Raw genomic sequence first — 21,450 nt, forward strand, 5'->3', positions numbered from 1 at the left:
GCCATTTTCCACCAGGGGCTCAGGGGTATCCTACCCTGTCCTGCCCCTTGCACCACCAGCGCACAGCGGGATACACCTATCAGGTGTGCCCAAGTGACCTCAGTAATTCACCAGTGAGTTTAAGCCAACATGCAATAAGCCGACCAGAAAGTCGGCTCTCATCACCTTTAAGAAGCAGGTGCACCAGGAGTGCAAGCAATGGCAGCATGATGGCGAATTTACCAGGAAGAAACGAAGAGAAAAGATCTTTAAAGTGAGGAGACAGATCTCCTGGTTCGAGGAGTGAAAGCGTAAGAGCGCACAATATATCATCCTCATCTTCTCCTCCCATCCTCACTCCTCCATCCCGCTAACACTGCTGTGGGTGTAGGAAACAGAATTTGAAAGTGTTTCTGAAGTTTGAAGTGTACAAAATTATGCAAGGTATATCCAACCAGCTCTGTCAGAAGCACACATACCCTTTTCTCTCTGGGTCGGGCTGGTCTCACGATTCATTTTTTATCTCAACCGATTTCAGACGTCACACATTTGTATGGCTTTTTAACTGTCTCATGATGCATCGTTACAGAATTTGTTTTGGGGAAAGTTAAAATTGACTTTGGGCAAGTAGATTTTTGACCTGTTGAACTCTGTGATGTATGTCCAAGTGTTTTCTGATAAGTTTGCAATAATAAAAAAGGGAGTTTCACAACATGATTGACTGATTGATAACCACTGAGTTTATGGACTTTAATACTGTGGCTCCAACCTTGATCCCTACTGCACAGACTCTAGCTCAAAATGATGTCACCACTGCAAGATGGTAGCACTCGCATCTCGGATATTTTGGCTTGATTTTTGCACTGTGGGAGGAAGTAGAAGTGTGTCATCCATCTTAATTTTCAATCAATGGTCTGCACATATAATTATCTGCAGGTATGTACTGTATACACTGTAGCTCAGGTGACGGTGAATGTCTACAGTTTAATGAGGACTCACCACAGCCCGCACTTTGAAGCAGAAGGAGGGCCAGCAGGGGCTGCAGTCCACACACAGGCAGTATGCCCTGCATCCTGCTGCACCTGGAGAGAGAGAGGGAAGGAACGTGAGTACACAAAGGAAACTGGAATCAACACATCGTCCTTGATGAGGTTTGCCCGACACATATACGCATGCTTGTATGAGTCACCAGTTGCATTTTCTTTTCATTAATTTTTCTTTTCTGTTTCTCAGCAAGAACCATAGGATGGAGGGATATCAATTCATTCTTCATTTTTAATTTGCTGTCTCATAATGTGGCTGCGATGAAGTCTTCTGAATCACTTTGAGACCGTAACTGTGATTAAGGGCTTTTAACGGCTATACAAATAACTTAATGTGACCAATATTTTTGAAGTATAATGAAGAAATGTGGTATTATCTTTACACTTCACAGATAATTATTATTGTTAATACATATTGCATCTCATGAAATTTTAAAAGGCTTCATTCCTTTATGGCATTAACCATTTATTTCTATTCAGGGTCATAGGGTGCTTAAACCTATCCCAGCATGCACTGGGGAGAAGGTAGAGAGAAAGCACCCTTAGTGTGGTAGACTGGCAACTTTCCCAGAGTGTTTCATGGACGCAGATGCTCATTTTATACCAATGCCTCCCAAAACCACCTGGCTTGAAAGTCTTTGGATTGAAATCTACACTAACATGGAGCCAATAGTGCTAAAGACTGAGCCGCCATGTTAAAATTATCCACGTGAAGAAATAGTTCTGTCCTAAAGTAGCGTCAGCGTAAAAGTTAGGTCCGAATAGCGAGATGTGTTGCCATCAATATATTAGACAAAATCTCTGGTAGAAAAAGTCCATACACAGTTTACCCTGTAAATAAAAGCTTGTTTGTTGACGTGTGGTGTGGGATTAACAGAGGACACCGACTCAGCTGCGTGCAGAAAAACAAGAGATTGTTTGCTGCACAACAGGGAAAGATACTGATGCAATTCAACAATAGAAACAGCCAGATAAGAACACAAGAGCCAAATCTAACATGATGGACCTCTGGGTTCCCTTGTTGCACACAGCGTGCTGAAAACTCTGCCGAGCAGAAAAATATCAAAGCGGCGTTGATGCTGTCACATTAAAACATAGAAAAATATCTATTTGAGAGCCAGGTTGACAGGAGCCGTCCATGATATGTCTACATAGGTTTACTTGGACAAAATTTTTGTGAAGCAACTGGGGAATTTTGTTCAAGTCACACATGCACACACACACACACACACACACACACACACACACACACACACACACACACACACACACACACACACACACACACACACACACACACACACACACACACACAGGCTCGGTTCTCACTTTAATTCTTCAAGGGAAGTCACTTGTTTTGATGTGCAGCATAAAAAATATATAGTGAAGTGAATATCTCAGTGTGCATTGTGGTGCTGAATGTCTTCAGAGTAACACAACACTTCAGTTTTATCTGCATATCTGTCTGAGGTTCTAACTAGAACATAAAGGTTCCACATGAAACCCTTTCAGAAGGATCTACCTAAGACCCATCATAAAGGGTTACACCCAAAACCATCTGTGAAAGGTTCTGCCCAGAATCCTGTACAAGAGGTTCTAAAAGGAGAGCCCTTCTATGGTGTAATGGTTCCATCCAGAACCCTCTATGGGGGTTTTCTCAAGAATCTCAATAGGGTGCTAACAAGAACCCACCCAGGGGGTTCCACCAAGACCTCTTTTATATTTCAAGGGTTTCATCTAGAACCCACCCAGGGGGTTCTACTGAGAACCTTTTTATATTATGGTACAAAGAGCCCTTGAGGGGGGTTCTGTCCATCACCATCTTCCAATGATTTTATCTAGAACACACTCAGAGGGGTTCTACCAAGAACTATTTTATATCATGGTGCAAAGAACTCTTGATGAAACTCTTTCTTCAAAAATGGTTCTTTAGAAGGAAAGGGTTCTGGGTAGAACCTCAGTTCTTCAGGAAAAACCCTTTTGGAACCCTTATTTCTAAGAGTGTACAGCAGTGAAACAAACAAGAAAGACAAAAAGATGAAGAAGCCAGAAGTAATTTCCTTGTACCTCAGAGTGTGTGTGTGCATTTATTTTTGTATACAGTATTTGACTATCTGCTCATATGTGTGTCTCACAAAAGCCAGGGGACAGAGACCAAATGAGGCAGGTCAGCCCCTGCCGTGGGGGCTGAGAAACCCTGAGTGTAAATAATGAATATGGCATCTCTGGGGACGTGGCGGGCCGAGCGGCGCCTGAGGGCAGGAGAGAGGCTGCGGGGGAGAGGAGGGGATTTGGCGGCTGGTAGTGGAGATGCTGGACACAGATAGCCAGTGTCAGTTACAGCAGCGCTCGTCGCTCTGACTCAGTCTCAAAGGTACGGCCAAGGACAAAAACACTGACCTCATACCAAATACCTCTGCTGTGCCACAACTGAATGGGAGCTGATGTAAGAGTCTCTGGGTGTCTGGTTTAATTCACAGTATATATGACAGATAAAAATCTCATAACTTCAAAAATCATTCAGCCCTTGAAGATGAAAATTATTATAGCATAATTCACTCTTATGCTTTGTGAGTGCATTTTAAAATAAGCTATTTTACATCTTACTTACAGGCAGTGGTTCCAAATTTTTTTCTGCTGTGCCCCACTTCAGAAGCTGAAAAAAGTTAAGCCCCCCCCCCCACTCTACAATTATTATCAATCATTAACAATAACTGGAGAAGCAACTGATAAAAAAGAATTCAGAAGTTGAATTGTAATGAAATAAAAGTCAGCATGACAGCATCAGCAAACACTTGATTGTTTATTTTCCCAACACAGTTCATATTCATTCAACTTTGTTTCACTTTTTATGTCTCCCCTGGTCATCCATGCCCCCCTGTGGTGCCCCCCACCAGTTTGGGAACCACTGCTTAAAGGGATGGTTCAGATTATTTGATGTAGGTTTGGTTGTTTGTCTGTTGTCTGCAGTTTGGAGGCACCAGCTCTTTCCGGCAGCAAACCACTGTTATATAAGCCAAATATCGCTCTCTTCAAACCAACCAACCTCCATAGGTGAAATCTGTCATTTTACCTCACAGGACCCACGAGTTTCTGGTATAGTTGCTAGTTTATTTGGTTATTGTGTGACTTTTGTGAATCTGAACTAAGCTTTTAAAAACCGAAGTCTCACAATAACGCGAACAAACTAACTGGCTGAGGCAGCAGTAGACCAGCAACTCCTGTTGCCTTTTTTTTAAGCGGTAAAAAAAAAATTTCTGACCCCGTCCACAGCAGTTCATCTACTGTAGCTATACACTGACGAGAACAGCCCCACTCCAACTATCACCTTAACAAGACTTTTGGTGAGGTATTGCACATGAATGCAGGACAGCTATTGAGAAAATGAAGCATTTAGGATGTATTTTTCCTTTAGGATTGCCTTGAGATTTTTTTCTCCACCTCTGGTGAACTTCCACATAATGAAAAGCTGGTCACCACTTTAGAGGTCATCACTTAATTCGACATATATTGGAAGGCAAGGTGTTTGTACTGTTAGTGGGTTCACTGAAGGTGACATACTGTGCCCATGCTTAAATAACTGCTCTCTTCCCGCCACAAAGACGCATTTTGGTGTGTTTTTTCTGAGTATTCCGTCTATTTTTTTCTTAATTTTCTTTTACATGCCTCAAGAAGACAGAAAAATGTCAGGAAACATTCTTTGCAAGTTATTTTTCATAGCATGCTGAAATCTACAGAAACCACTGGCTTCTTCAAAGATAAGAAAAACACATTTAATAATCTAAAAGCCCCATGTAGAGCTTCTTTTGGAAAATTGTTGAAATAGTTTGTTTTTATGATGCTTCTGTAGAACTGTGCCCAAAGTCTGTATTTCAGACATTTTGCTTATTTTACAACAAGTCTAAATTTGTAGCTGGAGCTCCTCTAATGTGTTGCTTTGTTGGGATGAGCAAACGTGATTATTTGACCATCATCTCTAGCACAATCACTCTATTGATAGCTCCTCTCTTTTTTGTCTCCTGGCGCTTTCTTTGCCTCCATTTACATTTCGCATTCAGGCATTGCTCTACTGTAACTATAGTGAATTAACATGGCAGCAGTAGGACAATGTTTTTTTCTTTTCTTTTCATCTTTTCTTATTAAACCATATTTGCCCATTGGCTATTTTTCCTCTTCCAGGGACGCAGCAGTAGTTCATTTTAGGGCTTTGACCTCTGTGCTGCCAGTTCTGCACCCTTCCTTCACTATTTTCCTATTTGGATGCTGGGTTATCTCTTCACTGTTTTTCTACACTCATGCAGTTATTGAGAGTCTAGGACAAAGGTTTGTCAGTGTGTTTGTGTGTGTGTGTCCTCTTGTATTGTGCTGAAGCAGACGTGAGACAGGCAACATGCTGTGAGTGTCCTTTCAAAACATCAGCTCACTTCAGTCAGACCTGACATTACACACCCACATCGAGTCTAAATTCAGCTGTGGACACATTAGTCTGTACACAGCACATCCGCTGTTTGCAGGATCTTAGAGGCTGCAGAAAGCATTTTCCACTGCACATATGTTGTAAAGGTGGGGTTTTATATCACAGGGGTTTGACTCATTCATAAACTTATGTTTGCTAAACCGTGCCTCCAAATTAGGATGTAGGTGTCTTTATTTTTGCCTTTACACAACCAAAAACATCAGAGAGAATGTGCAACGACTGGATGAAACCACGTGTTTGTCTGCTCTGATTAGGGTGACCATATTTTCAAAGCCCAAACCAGCACTAAATGGTCCAAATGTACTATACAGTCATGTACACACACATATGTGCTTGTTTGCGATGAAGGACAATTATTTCAGCACTTAGCACCTTCCAAGCCCACCTGTCAACACCACTGAAATCATGAACGCAGCACTTTCATTGCCAGGTACTTTACAAAAAAGGAGAAAGCTAACTTTTAGCATACTGACAAATTCTAAACATGATAAATGTTTGTGTAAGAGCTGAAAGCAAATACAAATTTATAATAATTATTTTACTTAGAGTGAAAAACACAAGACAATTTGGTAGTGAATGTTGAAAACCAGGCCATTTTGGGGACATTTAGCTTGAAACCAGGACAGTTCTTGACAAACTAAGCCAAAAATGTTAGCATGCCTGGCTAATTAGCTTACTCTCTACCTAGAAACCTATAGCATTCATTTCAAAGTTAACTAAATGTTAAGTTGATTAACACTGCTAACTATATTACTTTTGGGGTTACAGCTTATGTTTGAAAAATACTGTTCAGGAGTGTGTAGTAATGTGTAGAAGTGTGTGTGTATTAAAGTCTCTTCCAGAGGAGTTTTAATGTTTAATGTTTTAATGTAACCTTAGACTAAACAGTTGATTAAATCTACTTATAAAAGCTGACATTTCAGTCATCAAAATCCACGGTCATTGCTAAAAACAGGAAGTGTATTTTTGTGTACTTCCATGTGAAATTAATTCTGGTAAATTGGACGCCATTGTCTTTGTAAAACTGCCAAGAAGGGAGAGCTTGACAGATGTAGCAGTAAATGAAGTGGGTGGGTCACCTCTTGAGGGCTGTTTTATAAACCAACTTCTGATCTCCTTCTGAAAGTCAGTATGAGCTCTCCTGCTGTGTGTGTAACACCAGCCGAAAAGATCCAGCCAGATCTCAACATGTCAGACGAGTGCACTGTTCCCTATCCAGCCTGTCACAGATACTGTAGATGTGACAGACAGACTGCGAGACAGACAGCTAGACAGTTACAGACAGACAGACAGGGGGACAAAAAGACATATAAACAGAAAAAAAACTGTACTGAGCTGAGCTGTCACATTGTTTTCTGTTCCAGACCTTTGCAGGATCCACTTCAGCCTTCAATGGAGGAATCTGGTCCAACCCATCAGTCATCTCATCTTAATCTCACCTTTTACCTCATTCTGTCCGTCTGTGTTTGGAAAGATTTAGCCGCCGCTCTGCGTCTGCCACCATACGTATCCATGACTCGCACTTTCTTATGTTTGTTCTTACTTTCCTCTCTTCTCTTTGCCTCTCTCAAATTGTCCCGTCACTCTTTCCTCACCATGGTGCATTATTAAGAGGGCTCATTAATCACTCAGGCTGCCTGTCTGTCACTCCGTCAGCACACACGGCTGTTGTTCCTGCCGCACACATGCACACACACTCATGCAAACAATAGGGCTGGTTTCACAGGAGGAGTTAGCCCCATCAATGTCAGTGAATAAGTCCCTTAGAGTGAAAAATGAGGCTACCCTTCGAGTGACAAAAGACTGTTTTCCTTCCAGGAGGATATTACCAAGGTTTTAGTGAGGAACCTGTCACACTGTGTCATACATAAATGGCTTTGGTGGTTCACATTTTCTGCACAAACGGGGGTCGGTTCTGTGTTTGCACCTGTCTTATAGCATGCATCTTCCTTGGGTGTTTTTTTTTTTTACTGCTCAGAAGTTACAGTATAAAGGCACTTAAATGAAAACTATGGCTGAGTGGGCGGCTGTATTCCAGCTTATGAAACCTGTATGAGGTGGAACAGCAGGACACCGCGGGTCTCCAAAAAAACTGCGGGCTAGAACACGCTGTGCGATTTAGATGAGTCACTGATAACTCGCTGAACTACTCAATTACAATCCATATAGACAAGGGAAGAAAAAGCAGCCGGAGATCAGAGCTAGGCAGACAAAAGGTACAGGCAGAGGTGGTGAGAGGAAGAAAGAGGAAGGAAAACAGGTGGTGGGATGTCGAGAGAGTGAATAAAAGCAAGGGGAAGTAAAGCAAATAGCAGGTGAGATAGGCCTGGGTGATAAAACGACAGTGATATGTATCTGGGATACACACATCATCAATACCAATAGGAAACATATACATGAATAGACTATTGTATACCTCAATGCTATGAGTGACACATGAACAGTCTGGTTGGGTACCGTACTCTAGTACTACTGAGTACTGCTTCACATTACATAAAGAACCAAATGCAGTATCTTAGAGCACATTTGGGAGTGACAGTAATAGAGAGTGTCAATAGAAAGAGAGAGAGAGACATTACCCCTGTAGCATGTTAAAGTCACAGTAAGTCACGTCAGTAGCGAGCTGAAAGTGGTCACAGGTATGGTTAAACCTTTCAAAACTTGACACAGACAACAGTTCCTGCAATATTTGTGATGCGAAATGCAACGCCAGTGAGGGAAAAAAAGTCTAACCAAACAAAAAACGCAATATTTCTAAAAGCTGAACAGTGTACCATTTTTCGTAGCCTAAAAAGCCCTGCAGCTGCAGCTAACATTAGCCCACCGGAAGCCAGCATCTGAACAATTTAACTTAGCTCTATGAGGCATCAACAACTCCACTGACATCTTCAGGTGATTACTTAGCCTGTTGGTTAAGTTGTTGCTGAAGAAAACTGGGCTTTTTTTCACTGTCTTGGTTGATGTTGGCTTAGCCTTTTATACTAGCATTAGCCACGACTCTAAAAATATGCTAGTTAGTATGCTTTAATAGTGTACAAAATGTATTAGCATGAAAGCAATATTAGTGAACTGCATAGCATTTAAGGGGAAATAATACATCATCAAGCACAGCGGTGGTAACAACAATAACAACAACATAACAAAAGGGACATCGCTTGTGCTTCCTCCGCGACACAAAAAGCATTGCCCTGGTGACAGACTCTCAGGCTGAGGGATTTTATTATGTGCAAACAGCCAATCATTTATTCATTTGTGCTGGTTGGTTGCAGAGAGATAAAATGAGTGCAGACGGAGAGGAGAGGACAGGTCAGCTCGACAGTGTGGAAGTTTTCCATTTGTTTTGTTTTGTCTGACAGCTATAACCGGGTGAGGGGCTCAGACATGCAGACAGATGGACAACTACCAGAACATTGTTATGTGTGAACTGCAAACGAAATACCGTCCTAACTGAGACCAGTATTACAACAAACTCATCTTATCACCTTCCATGTCGTCAGTCACAGCGCACATGATGAAACTTCGCTACTGTGAGAGATTTTGCAGCTATATGGCCCAGGCCTTGTATGAGAAGGGACAGAGAGACAGGAAGAGACAAAAGCCAAAGCTTATTTCAGCCCCACTCAAATGCCAAGCCTGAGTGGATAAGGGGGGAACTTGAATCTTAAGCAGCCATAAATTTCCCCCGATGCTTTGCTGGGCCTGCCGCTGTACGTACACGCTTGGAAGGGAATGGGAGCCGGTAGACCAGTGTGAGGGAAGATGGCAGGGCTCCCAAAAAAAAAAAAAAACAGAAGTTGCCATCAGATTCGGAGCCCACCATATGGGCTTAGACACATACCCTAAGCCAGAGACAGTTTCATTCCATCACACACATACACACACATGCGCACACACACTCACACACAAACAGAGTACGCTCAGGCAATAACATTTTCCTTACTGCTTGAGAGGCTGAGGAAGATGCAGGTTATGAGGGAGGAGAACTCAGAACCGCTCTGCATTATAATGAAGTCTGCCATATTATGAAAATTGAATGTGCAATGTACAAAATACCTATGGGAATGCAAATCAACCTGTGTGCTGTGTGAATGACACATGCAGATGTATAGTCAGACACACACATTCATGCATGCACATGATATATGCTCATTAGTGCATACATCTGTGCATACTGCTCAACTTAAGTCACACTTGAATGCTTTAAGTAAATCTGTACTAACTTAGAGGGCTTTTATTGCAGAAGATTTTTTGTTCTATTCCATTGTCATTGTATTATTATTTTCTTATTGTTATACTGCAGTTGATTCATTTTATTTTATGTAAAGCTCTTGGTAATTGTTATTTTCAAAGGTGCTCTACAAACCCAGATTATCATTAATAAGCTCTGTTGTGCATGAATGAGGAGCCACTCATGCTCACATGAAAAGGTGCGGTTAATCGGGAGTTGGGCAAAGAGCATCGGAGGGATGAAAGAAAGGAAGGAGGAATAAGGAAAAAACGAGCAAGGATGAGACTGTGCTTGTTCCAGCGTTATCGCTACAGAGCTGAAAAGTGCTGTCAATTACAGTGAAGTGATTCACTGCACAGCCTGCATGCACGCGCATACCCAAACCCACACATTGTGCATTACGTGCTTTTATTAAGTGCTTGTGGTGGACTAAGTGTGTGCATTTGGATGCTTTTCTGCTTTAACAATTTAATTTTAAAGGAGCAATATGTAGCAGTTGAGTACTGCAGTCCAAATAGTGAGTTGGAGCCATAGACGGTATATTAAATAGGTTGAATTCCTATTTAATATAGAACCTATGATTGAAGCGAGTGTTTTCCCCATGTCTCCTCCTCTCCAGACACATAGAAGCTCAGGCAGGCTGTAGGAACACTGCAGGAGCACAAGACAAGCACGACATTGTAAATTGACAATAATGAGCGACAACAAGTCCTACACTGTAAGTTTGGAGTGCCTGACTTACTGCCTGCCAGACTCCATTAACACATGACTCAATTTAACTGTTATAATCATCTACTCCTTAAAGATTATTAATGATTTCTTACAACTCATAAACAGACACTTACTCATTTGGCGAACATTCTGCATTAATTTGAACTCCAATTAATGCGAAAAGGGCGATCTAAAAGTTATTCTGGCCCAGAATGGATATTTCAAAGGAGGACACTGCGGCTCCAGCGTCGCTGTCACAGAAGTGAGAGAGATAGAGACTGTGAACCACATGCTGCTGACCAGGCTCCACCATACAGTACAAAGCGGGGGTGACATTGCTGAGCACCCTGATGGTGCAGAGTGGGAATAAGCTTCAGGGCTGCCCAGAACTATATAGAAACCTATTACTTACAGCTGAAAGCCACACAGGTCTCCCTTATTCATAGAGCGCACCCACCCACCAACCAGCCTGCAGCCTACACAGCCAGGCACCCTGTTATAAGGATTTGGCTGGAAGCGGAATATCACCCATTCCTTTCTGTAGAACATATTAACTGGCTCTCCATGGCCAGAGAAGGTGAGCTCTTCCCACAGTACATATGAATAAAAAGGGCAAGAGTGAGAGATAGAAAGAGAAAGATACAGTGGTGAGGAAAGAAAAAGGGAAGGGGTGATGTAGAAGGATAGTAGCGAGGGAGGGACGGAGAGAGAGAGAGAGATTCTCCTGAAAAATGAGGTGACAGAAAGCTTTTTACGTGCAGGAAGGGTGGCCAGGCAATTTTCAAATGTCTGAGGCTTCTCATTTGCTGGGCTGCAAAGCCACTTTATACGGTGGCAAATGTTAAACTTGTTCTGGGCACATCAAGGTCCCCTTGGCCGATAGCTTGTCTTCGCCTGGAATATAAATGTGGCTTGAGACGAGGGTACAGGGAAAAAATAGTTTCGACACCTTGTACACAAGAGTTTAAAAAGGCAGGGTGGTGAATACCTTCAGGGTCCACGTAGACAAAATGTTGTCTTGTTCCACGCACAACAGTGGCTAAACATTTTAAGACCATAACAGATGATTATTATCCTAATCTATCTATTGTTTCATACAGTTATTTGATCAGTAAATTAATTTTAAAGTTTTGTAAAGGCACCCTTCATAGTTGCCCACTCTACCCTCTCTTAACAAATTGTTTTGCAATGGTTACGTTCGAATGCACAAATAAAACTGACCACACTTCCACATAACTGCAGATTTGTGTGAATACAGCCAAAGTGATCTTCTGCCTCTGTGTGTGTGTGTATGTGTGTGTGTGTGTGTCTCTTTGTGCAGCTGTCACAGACAGAGAGCAAAGAAGCTCAAATCCTGTGTGTTGCATTGGTCCAAAGTCCAAAACCTGGGTCGTCACAATGTCACAATTTCAAACTTTGATACAATACTTGTATTAAACAATGATACTCAATACCTTTTTCAATACCATGACAAAAAGAGAAAGTCACACAAAATAGAGTTATTTTTTTCTTTATATTTTTTTCTAAAATAAACAGCCTGCACACAGAACTGATACAGAAAAAGTCATTGACCACTGTCTGGTTTTGCTTCAAGTCACATTTCAGGCAGGAAAATAAAGCCTGAATTGAACTGCGGTCTTGAACGAGCTCCTTATATCTTTTCTTTTTCATAACTTATGTACTTTCGATACTGTCTAATGTTTGTATCGTACTGTTTTAAACAACGTGGCACTGAAATATTGGTGCTGCCTCTGTTGTGGTTGTTTCTTCATCAATATCTCTCACATACAGCGAGCACACAAACACACACACACACAGGTCATAAGACACACAATGGAGCATGAAGACAATACATAATGGTCTTCTCTGTGACCGCCCCTGGCCTTATAGACCCAATATCACACACAAGCTGAAACATATACAGCTGTATACAGCTGTACACAGGTGTGGTGAGAGGATGTTATCAGTTTATTACAGGAGGTCTGGGAGCAGGACGTATTTCACCGGGAAGGCTGCCAGGTTTTTCTCACTCTTATTCTCTCCTCTCCACATTGTTTCTTTTCTCTGTCGCTCCACTCAAGCCTGTACGTCTCTGTATATCCATTCTCTCGCATTTTGCTTTACCGTCTCCCTCTCTGTGTTTCTGTGTGTCGGCAGGATCCAGGGACGTATGGGATACAGTAAATCCTCGCTGTTGACTGCAGGCTGTAAAGGCTCCTCAGTTAATCAAAGTCAGTGGCGCGGGGACACTGAATCTTGTTGGGTCAAAGGCCTGGGAGCCCGTAAGTAAACCGGCACTATCAGTCCTGCACCAGATCTCCCCATCAGAATAAATAAAGCAGCAGCCTATAGATCAGTTGGATCGTAGCGTACAGTACGTGCAGTATCATGGGCTGGCTTGAGCTTGGCTCTTGACCTGCAGCCATATAGGCATGTTTTATGTAGTGCAGAGAAGGGTGCAGTGGTAAGTCAGTACTATGATTTATTGTTATTTAGTGATATCCTGTCATAATCATCCATCCATCCATCCATTCATCCAACCAACAGCTTATTCTTTGCAGGGTCGTAGGAGGCTGAAGACACTGGGCAAGAGTCATCTTAAAAAGTCTATTGTCCAAATCAATGATTTAAAGCAAACAGTAATTTATATTATTTATTTGTTTTACACATCTGAACAGTTTTATGAAGCAGGGAAACAAAGTAAATTTGTTCTACAAAACTGGTGCTTACAGCTAAAAGCTAACAACAGAATGCTAACATGCTCAGAAGGACAGTGTTAACAGTTATAGGCCACTACCTTACACCCAGTGCAGTGGTGCACAATGTAATACAACTATTATTTCTAGTTTTTGGCCAGTTTTCATAGCCAGTGTCCACGTTATGTAAGCAGCCCATGGTTGCACTGGGCTTACAGTGAGGTGTGGTCAGGTGCATTGTTGACACATTGCTATCTTGCGGCATCAGAAAGTGCAAATCATTCAGATATAAGATGCACCTACACAGGCTGGTTCACACTGCATGTACACTCTGCTTCTAAGGCACTCGGATCATAAAAATGAACATTGTGATTAATATGATCTGGGTTGCAGGTGAGTGAAACAGGGTGAAGCATCTCCCAATTAAGAGATGTTCACGTTTACACATGAGGAACAGCAGCATAACTTATTTAAAAAGACTGAAAGCATCCTCTCTAATCATTAAATCCTCTTCCAAATTATGTCGGGCCAAATTATGCCGTTTTACTTTAATTGTTAAAAGGTCTATATGTATAAGAGGAAACTCCAAAGGAAACAGAGGAAGTCATTTTTTAGACAGCTTTGATGGATTTATACAGCCATTGTGTGTCGTCCACAAACGCGCACAGCGTCTCTCTTACTGGGGAGACACTTCACCCTATTTCAATCACCAGCAACCCATCCACTATTAATCATAATAATATTAATATTATGACCTGACGCACAGGTTAACAACAGTGCCTCCATTTTTTACTACAGTCCGCGCATCTGTACAAGTGAGTCAATTCAGCGACCTCGTTCTTCAATGTGCCAAATCCATAATTTAAATAGCAAAGCACCAAATGCAGATTGCCACTGGCTTTTAAAGGGAATGGGATATGCTGTGCTGATTGTTTTAATTCAAGTTATGCCCAAAACACATCCATGATTAATTAATAGACTAAAGAAGCAAAATAATTGTGAATCCATCCACTAACTGTCTAAACCATTCTCTAAAGAGCAGAAATATCAACCTGCTGTTGGCACTAAAAGAAAAAGCAAAAGCTCACCAAGAACAGTAGTCTTCCTCTGGAGAACATGAATTTCTATAAGAACCTTAATGCCAATACACACAGTAGCTGTTGAGATATCTCAGTCTGCACCAAAGTTGTGGACCCGCCGACAGACATGACCATCCCTCGAGCCATGCCTCTGGAATCATGTTTTTATCCTTCATCATATGCAGGTACATGATACATGATGGGCCCATGAACCCAGAGCAAAAAGGTTAACATCTATCACAGATCTAATCACATGTCTAATAAGAATATATTATGCATGAGCTAAAAACAGCAAATGCCCCTTCCTCCTTCCTGCCACATTCCCTCCCTGTCCTCATTCCTCCACCCTACTCGTAATGCCATCTAGCCACACTAGAGCAGACTAATTAACAGGGGGATGAGAGCTGCCTGTCGTTTAGGGAACTCATCTAATCTTCTCTTGTATTTTCCCAAGTAAGTTGAGAGGCAGAGAGAGTGGAGGGTCAAAAAAGTGAAATGTGAAAAGTGGGAATGTGGAAAATTAGAGGGGGATGTATTCAGAGATACCCCTATATGACACACAGTCAGTGAGTGTGTGTGTGGTGTGGTGTGTGTGCCTGTGTGTGTGTGTGTGTGTGTGTGTGTGTGTGTGTGTGTGTGTGTGTGTGTGTGTGTGTGTCTTTTTCCTCTCCCGTCCAACATTTCAGCTCTTCAAGTTCCAAATTCCATCCAATCCACTTATATTGCTCATTAAATCATCTCACAAGCAGACTACACACTGGGAAGCATATGCGTCTGTGGCCCCCATGTCCTTAACACTCACACACACACAAAGACACACTCACACACACAGAGCGACACACACATGAGCCCAGTGGCGGGGGGTAATCTGCTGTTTTGATGTGCAGTTAAATCAGTCTGCATCTCATCACCATCACAGCATCAGTGACTGCCAGATACAGACATCCATCTGAGGCACCTTGGAGGACACACACACACACACACACACACACACACACACACACACACACACACAATCATCAAGTCACCGGGATTCAGACAGACAGATGGTGTGTTTGTATCATGTTCGCGGGGGCGGGTTGTATGTGTGTGTGCTCAGCCTTATCCAACACTGCGGTCACCTGAGAGGGAGCCTCTGAGCCAGCGAGGACCCAAACAGACTGGACTGTGTCCTGTTAGCTTCAATGTGACGGCTACTGGCCGACTGACACCTAACAGCCAAACAATCTGGTTCCTACAACACAACACAAGACTAAAGGGGTGACAATTTGTGGTAAAAAGAGACAAAGAAAAGAAAAGAAAATCATGTTTGATGAAAACAATTGAATGCTTAAAATAAAGACAGAAAAGTGAAAACAATGAACTGCAAAAAGCTAAAAACTCAACTTCTGTCAGTAACTGGATGGTGTTGACCAATCCAATAGAAGTGGGCCAGCACTGAGGAAATAGCAGGTGTTGCAGGTCAGAAAGAAGCAAACATGTTGGAGCTGATAAATACTGGTGTGCCAGTGCCGGCAGCTATACAACACGGCATTAGCCACGTACTGGGAAAATTAATACATCACATTGTGGAACCAGTGATTTGGGAATTATTCACATAACAGAGCCATTTGTTTCCCCCTAACTGTATTGTACTCGTGTTGATTTCCTGAGAAATGCAACCCAGTATACACTTTGTGGATGTTTGGGTTTGTTGTCATAGTCAAATGCTATGACTTTCCCTGAAGCACCTGTCTGTCATCACAGCCTGGACCACTGCGGCAGTAGCTGCTTTTAAAAACACTTTGTTTTTCAGGGGAACAACGCTTCCAGGTTGGAGGTTCTGAGATCAGTTCATGCACAGAGGTGTAAGCATTCTCACAATGACAATGCTAGCATGCTGATATTTAGCAGGTATAGTGTTTACCATGTTTACCACCTTAGTGTAGCATACTAACTTTTGCTTTAAAGACAAAGTACACTTGAGGCTAAAAGAAGTGCCATTAGTTTTGCATTGATTTGATAATGAACAGCAAATTAAAATGTAATCAGTTTAAGTGGAAACAGCACTTGTCAACTTTTTGATCCCTAGCATTTCCAAGTGGTATTATTGCACTGCTGTCACAAAGAAAACCAGATCGATTTGACAACACAGTACACACTGCATGTTTCCAAATGTCGATGAAGAGATGACCACTTTGGAAATAAGAGAGAAGAAAGAAAGATTTAAGAGGTGAAATTCTCATAATGTTGCTGTCGTTGTTCAGTGAAAACCACTTACATCCAAAATGTGAGCTTTTCTGAGAGCTAAGAAAAACACCCATGTTTTCAGATTTGTGGCAATGCATTTTTCATATGATCCAGTGGCTTTGTAAATTGCTTTTTGGCTTAAGAAATACAAAAAATTGTCTCAACTCACAAAGGAAGACTCTGTCCTTCAGTTTTATTGAAAAATTCAAAATGACCAAACTTAGAGATAAGTAGTTTTCACAGGACAGCGACTATAATTTTATAAGCAGTATTAACGGTTTGAATATTGCTTCGTGCAAGCATCAAGGTGGAGGGGGGAGTAGAAAAGAGGAGAAAAAGCGTGAGTTTATTCACTTATTCAGTCCATAATGGAGACATGAAATATGTGACTGAGCCTTCATTTCCCCTGCAGACTGTGCCTGGTGGCAAACAGATATGCATAGTGAAAATGAGGCTTATAGGGATCCAAGCTAAACCTCAATGTTGTCATTATTCTATAGCTATTACACTGTGCAATTAACATTTACTTCAAGCAGCAAAATTTAATGACAATCCATCCAATAGTTTTTGAGATATTTCAGTCTGGACCGAAGTGGTGGACCAACATAGAGCAGCGCTGCTGGTGTGGCTAATGTTTGGTTAAACCAATTACAAGCTCATTTCAAACAAAGACAGTAAAGTGTAGACAGTGACCTGCAAACGGCTGAAAAAATATACGACCGTGTGTTTAAGAATACATCCTCCACAAATAAATGAGGAGTGTCTGTGAGTGCTGAATGAAAAGTAATTTTATCAGTGTAATTACACTTTTCCTTGTGCATTAAAACAAATTCCTAAAACTGAAGGTTTTTAATGAGTAAGAAATGTGAGATGAGTTGAACTTTGAAAATAAGGGATGTAAATGCCTGACAGATGTTCTACAATTTGTAAATAAAAACATTCACACCAATTTTCAATCATAAAGTTAATTATCGTAATTAAATCTGCAGTAATACATCATAATTCTACAGCTCTGAAAAAATCTACAATCTCTACTACACAGTTCAAATTAACTCAATCCTATTATAAATAGAATAACTGAGTGAATTGTGAGTAGTGAGATGTGACTAAAGGATTTCAGGGCTGGAAAGATAGAGTGGAGGTAATCTCAGTCTATAAATGGAGCTGAGGAGGTGAGTAGAAGTAAGATTTAACAGGTAGACAGAGTGACAGACAAATAAAGAGGGAGAATGGTGAGAGTGAGATTAGTTATTTGACAATGCATCAGCTCTGACAAAATGTATCAGATTGTGGATGAGGGACCGGCATGGAAAGAAACTGGAATTCGGAGATGCCAGAAAAGAGGTTTTAAAACTGATAAGAGACAGAGACACGATGAGGAGTGTCAAAGTACACTGAATAAATTGAACAGAAATTGGAATCGGAGAACGCCGCGGCCGGAGAAAAGAAACCCTGATTTTGTCGAGGGGGGGGGGGGGGGAGTTAGAGAGAGAAAAGAAACAGCGTGAAGGAGAAAGGCGCTGCGTTTGTGATAACCGTGCGGGAAGAAGAATCGAAGTGTGAGAATGAAAGAGGAAGAAATCAAACGCTCCAAGCACCAAGAAAAGAAACGCTGAGGGGAGAAAGGAAAAGAAAGCAAGCGTGCTGATAGTGGCAGCGGCGGCTTCAGCGTGCTCTGTACTTATTAAATAATAACGCTTAGAATGGCTAATGAGTCGTGAAAGTTTGCAGATGTTTCCAGTATCCTGTTAGGAGCAGCAGAACAGTGAGAGTGCTGCTTAAGTGTAAATAAGGAGGGTGAGGAAGGTGTGAGACGGAGATGGGAGGGCAGCCATGGGAGATGCAGGGAAGAGGAACAACTGCAGGGAGGGTGAAGACACCTTGCTGAAAAATAAGATAACGGGGGGAGAGATTGAGGAAGGGAAAAGAGCAATAGAAAGCATGAGAGGCTGGCAGGGGTCTGATGGTGCAGAATGGCTATTTCCAGCTTTCAGTCCGGTCTCAGTCCGATCACGATCGCGCGGTCTGAGATGGAGACAGACTGGGATCCCCTAGGTATATCGATTCTCAGGCACACTCATTTGGGAGAATCAGAATTGATGAGACCTGCCTAAGGCCAAGGTTTATTTACTTATTTATCTGGTGTCTGCTCTGGCCCTGGCCCCATCTGTCTGAGAATATGGGGCTACCTACTGGGGCCCAGCAGCTCCAAATGTCCAGGCATGACAACTAATTTGAGGGCCTGTGGACGTGTGTGTGTGTACGTGCGTGAGAAAGAGGGATACTGAGCATGCAGGGGGCCACCTACACCGCGCACACCCTCCATTAATCAAGCCGGGGCAGCCAACACAAATTGACATTTCACAGAGGGGCGTAGTTTCATTTGAGGTGCACTTGATTGTTAGTTTTAGGCTGTTTTTTGCGATGTCATTATGAGTCAGTCAGCCTGCTACCAGAGGGATCAATTTAAAACAGGCTGTGTGCTTTACTCCCCGCTGCAGAGTTTACAGTCTTTAAATTGCACTCTGTCATCACTTTACTTTTAATCAACAATGGAGATTTCCACAGGCTTCTTCACACTTTGACACTGTCTCTGCACAGCGTTGTTAAAGGGGTAGTTTGGATTATTTGATGTAGAGTTTTATACGTAATAATACAGCAGATGCCAGTTGGCACGCTCCCAGTTTAGAGAGGCAGAGAGGGGCACCAGCACAAAAGCTAAAAAGGTATTAGTTAAAAGGTATTAAGTGTGTTTTTTGGCCAAGGTACAGAGGATTGATAGAGCTTAAAGTGTTTTTGCATAACATTTTAATATCACAGAGGAGTGTTTTGTGTGGTCACGGTGACCTTTGACCTTCAAATTCTAATCAGTTCATCCTTGAGTCCAAAAGGATGTTTGTGCCAAATTTAAAGAAATTCCATGCAGGTGTTCATAAGATATTGTGTTCATGAGAATGGGACAGACACGAGGTTACAGATACATCTAACCTCAACAAAGGGTTACCAGTTGGACTCAAACCTACAGCTGCTGCTTAGGACTCTACATATGGGGCGTACGCAGCACAAACTGAGCTATCGCGGTGCCCTGACTTCCAAAATCTATTCAGTTCATCCTCAAATCCAAGTGGATATTTCAGCCAAATTTAAAGAAAGATTCACAAGGCGCTCTTGAGACATTACATTCACAAGAATGTGACAGACATGAGTTAACAGTGACATTGATCTTTGACTTTCAAAATCTAGGCAGTTCATTCTTCAGTTCAAGAGCATGCTAGTGTCAAGTTTGAAGAAATTCCATCAGGGCGTTCTTGAGATATCATGTTCAGCGTACACTTCGCCTTCACGCAGTAATTTCTGACAAAAAACTGCCAAATATCGCTCTCTCCAGACCAACTAAACTCCATAGGCAAAAGCAGTAATTTTACGTTGCAGAACACCGGAGTTGCTGGTCTTCCGCTGCTTTGATCTGTTAGTTTGTTTGTGTTATTCAGTAACTTTCTGACGTCTCACAATAATACAAACGAACTGGGACAGTGGTAGACTAGAAGTCTGTGTTTGGTGAGATAAAATTACTCATTTCACCGATTGAGTTTGGTTAGTTTGGAGAGAGCAAAATTTCCTGTAAGACAAGGATCATGTCCATAGCAGGATATTAGTTAACTTCTGTGTCCCCCTGCTTCTCCAAACTGGGGGGGCACCAACCGGCATCTACAATAGGTAACACATATTATTACTATTGATAAGTACCTCATATAACCCCACATCAAATAATCCATACTATCCCTTTCATCTAAAATGCACAAACTACAACTGGCCATTTTACAAGGGATTACTGTGTATGTATGTATGGCTATTTCTCACTTGGGAACATTAAGGGAATTGTAGCTTTCACACTTTGGGTTTTGTGTGGATGAAACAGACTAATATAACATGTTAATTTGTGAGCTTAAAGAGAACCAAGCTAGCTGTTTCCCCCTGTTTCATTCTTCATGCTAAGCTACGCTAACTAGCTTCTGGCTGTAGACTTACATTTGACAGACATCAGAGAGGTATCAATCTTCTCATCTAACTCTCGGCCAGAAGACAAATAAGCATATTTCTTAACTATTGCTTTGAGCTTATTTCGTTATCTGGTGACTAGAAAGGCAGAGAAACCATAGCCCTCATTCAAAGTAAACAAGTGTTTCTAAGCATCTTGTATAAAGGTTTTCCTTCAATGAAATTCCTCTTATCTCACAGCCAGACAGTGTGTTTCTCCACTTGCTATCTCTCTCTCAGCCCTTCCAATCCTCCCCTCCCCTCGTCGCCGCCCCAATCTTGTAAGCTACACAGACGGCCTGATAATTGGATTTCAACAGACAGTTCAAACGGCGGCATAAAATAATTAGCGACAAACCTCGGAATCAATCTCAGGCATGGCGATCATCTCTCTGGCCTTGGCAGGTCTCTCTGGGAGCGCGACGGGGAAAATGCCTGATATCGGTTTTGCACAGTTTGAAGCTTTTTCGTGCACTAGGACGCGTGCGCGGTTGTGATGGACGTGTGACATGATGAATCACTGAGCATCCTCGTGTTCGGATGAGTGAATCGGAACATACGTGAACTTTGTGTGCACCCATGTGCATGCAATTTATGTGATCTGAACAAATATGTGTGAGCGTGTGTGTAGGCAGTGATGAGAAACCCTCGGAGTGTGAACCAGATGTAGCAGAGCATCGATACCCCCACCCCACCTCCCACATCCCTTGAGACAGGAACAAAGAGGCCAGACTACATCAGGCGGGCCTTTGATCAGCGTGGCTCTATCGTGTTCCTATCAGTAATTGACAGCTCTTGGATCCCGGATGCTTCCTTTGCAACACGCACATGTGAAGAGTCCTAATGTTCTACGATATATCATATGGTCTTTTGGCTGTTGCTCACAATATGTCCATATGGTTGTCATCTGAAGTGATAGTTCATCCCAAAATCAACACTACATATTTTTCCTTTTGCCTGTAGTGCTATT

At 42.1% G+C, this 21,450-nt stretch overlaps 1 protein-coding gene across 1 annotated transcript in view; it reads right to left on the bottom strand.

Moving 5' to 3' along the window:
- The window catches only part of ncanb (neurocan b), a 172,925-nt gene extending 151,934 nt beyond the window's left edge, over positions 1-20,991 (bottom strand). The window contains exons 1-3 of the mRNA XM_084723209.1: positions 20,839-20,991; positions 15,335-15,447; positions 979-1,061 (exon numbers count right to left, since the gene is read on the bottom strand). Of these exons, the coding sequence (XP_084579335.1) occupies positions 979-1,061; positions 15,335-15,447; positions 20,839-20,991 (349 nt within the window). The remainder of the gene's footprint in view (positions 1-978; positions 1,062-15,334; positions 15,448-20,838) is intronic.
- Between the last annotated feature and the right edge of the window lie 459 nt (positions 20,992-21,450).

Source organism: Lutjanus erythropterus, chromosome 7 (assembly GCF_056507025.1).
Source record: "Lutjanus erythropterus isolate fLutEry1 chromosome 7, fLutEry1.hap2, whole genome shotgun sequence".
Lineage (NCBI taxonomy): Eukaryota > Metazoa > Chordata > Actinopteri > Lutjaniformes > Lutjanidae > Lutjanus > Lutjanus erythropterus.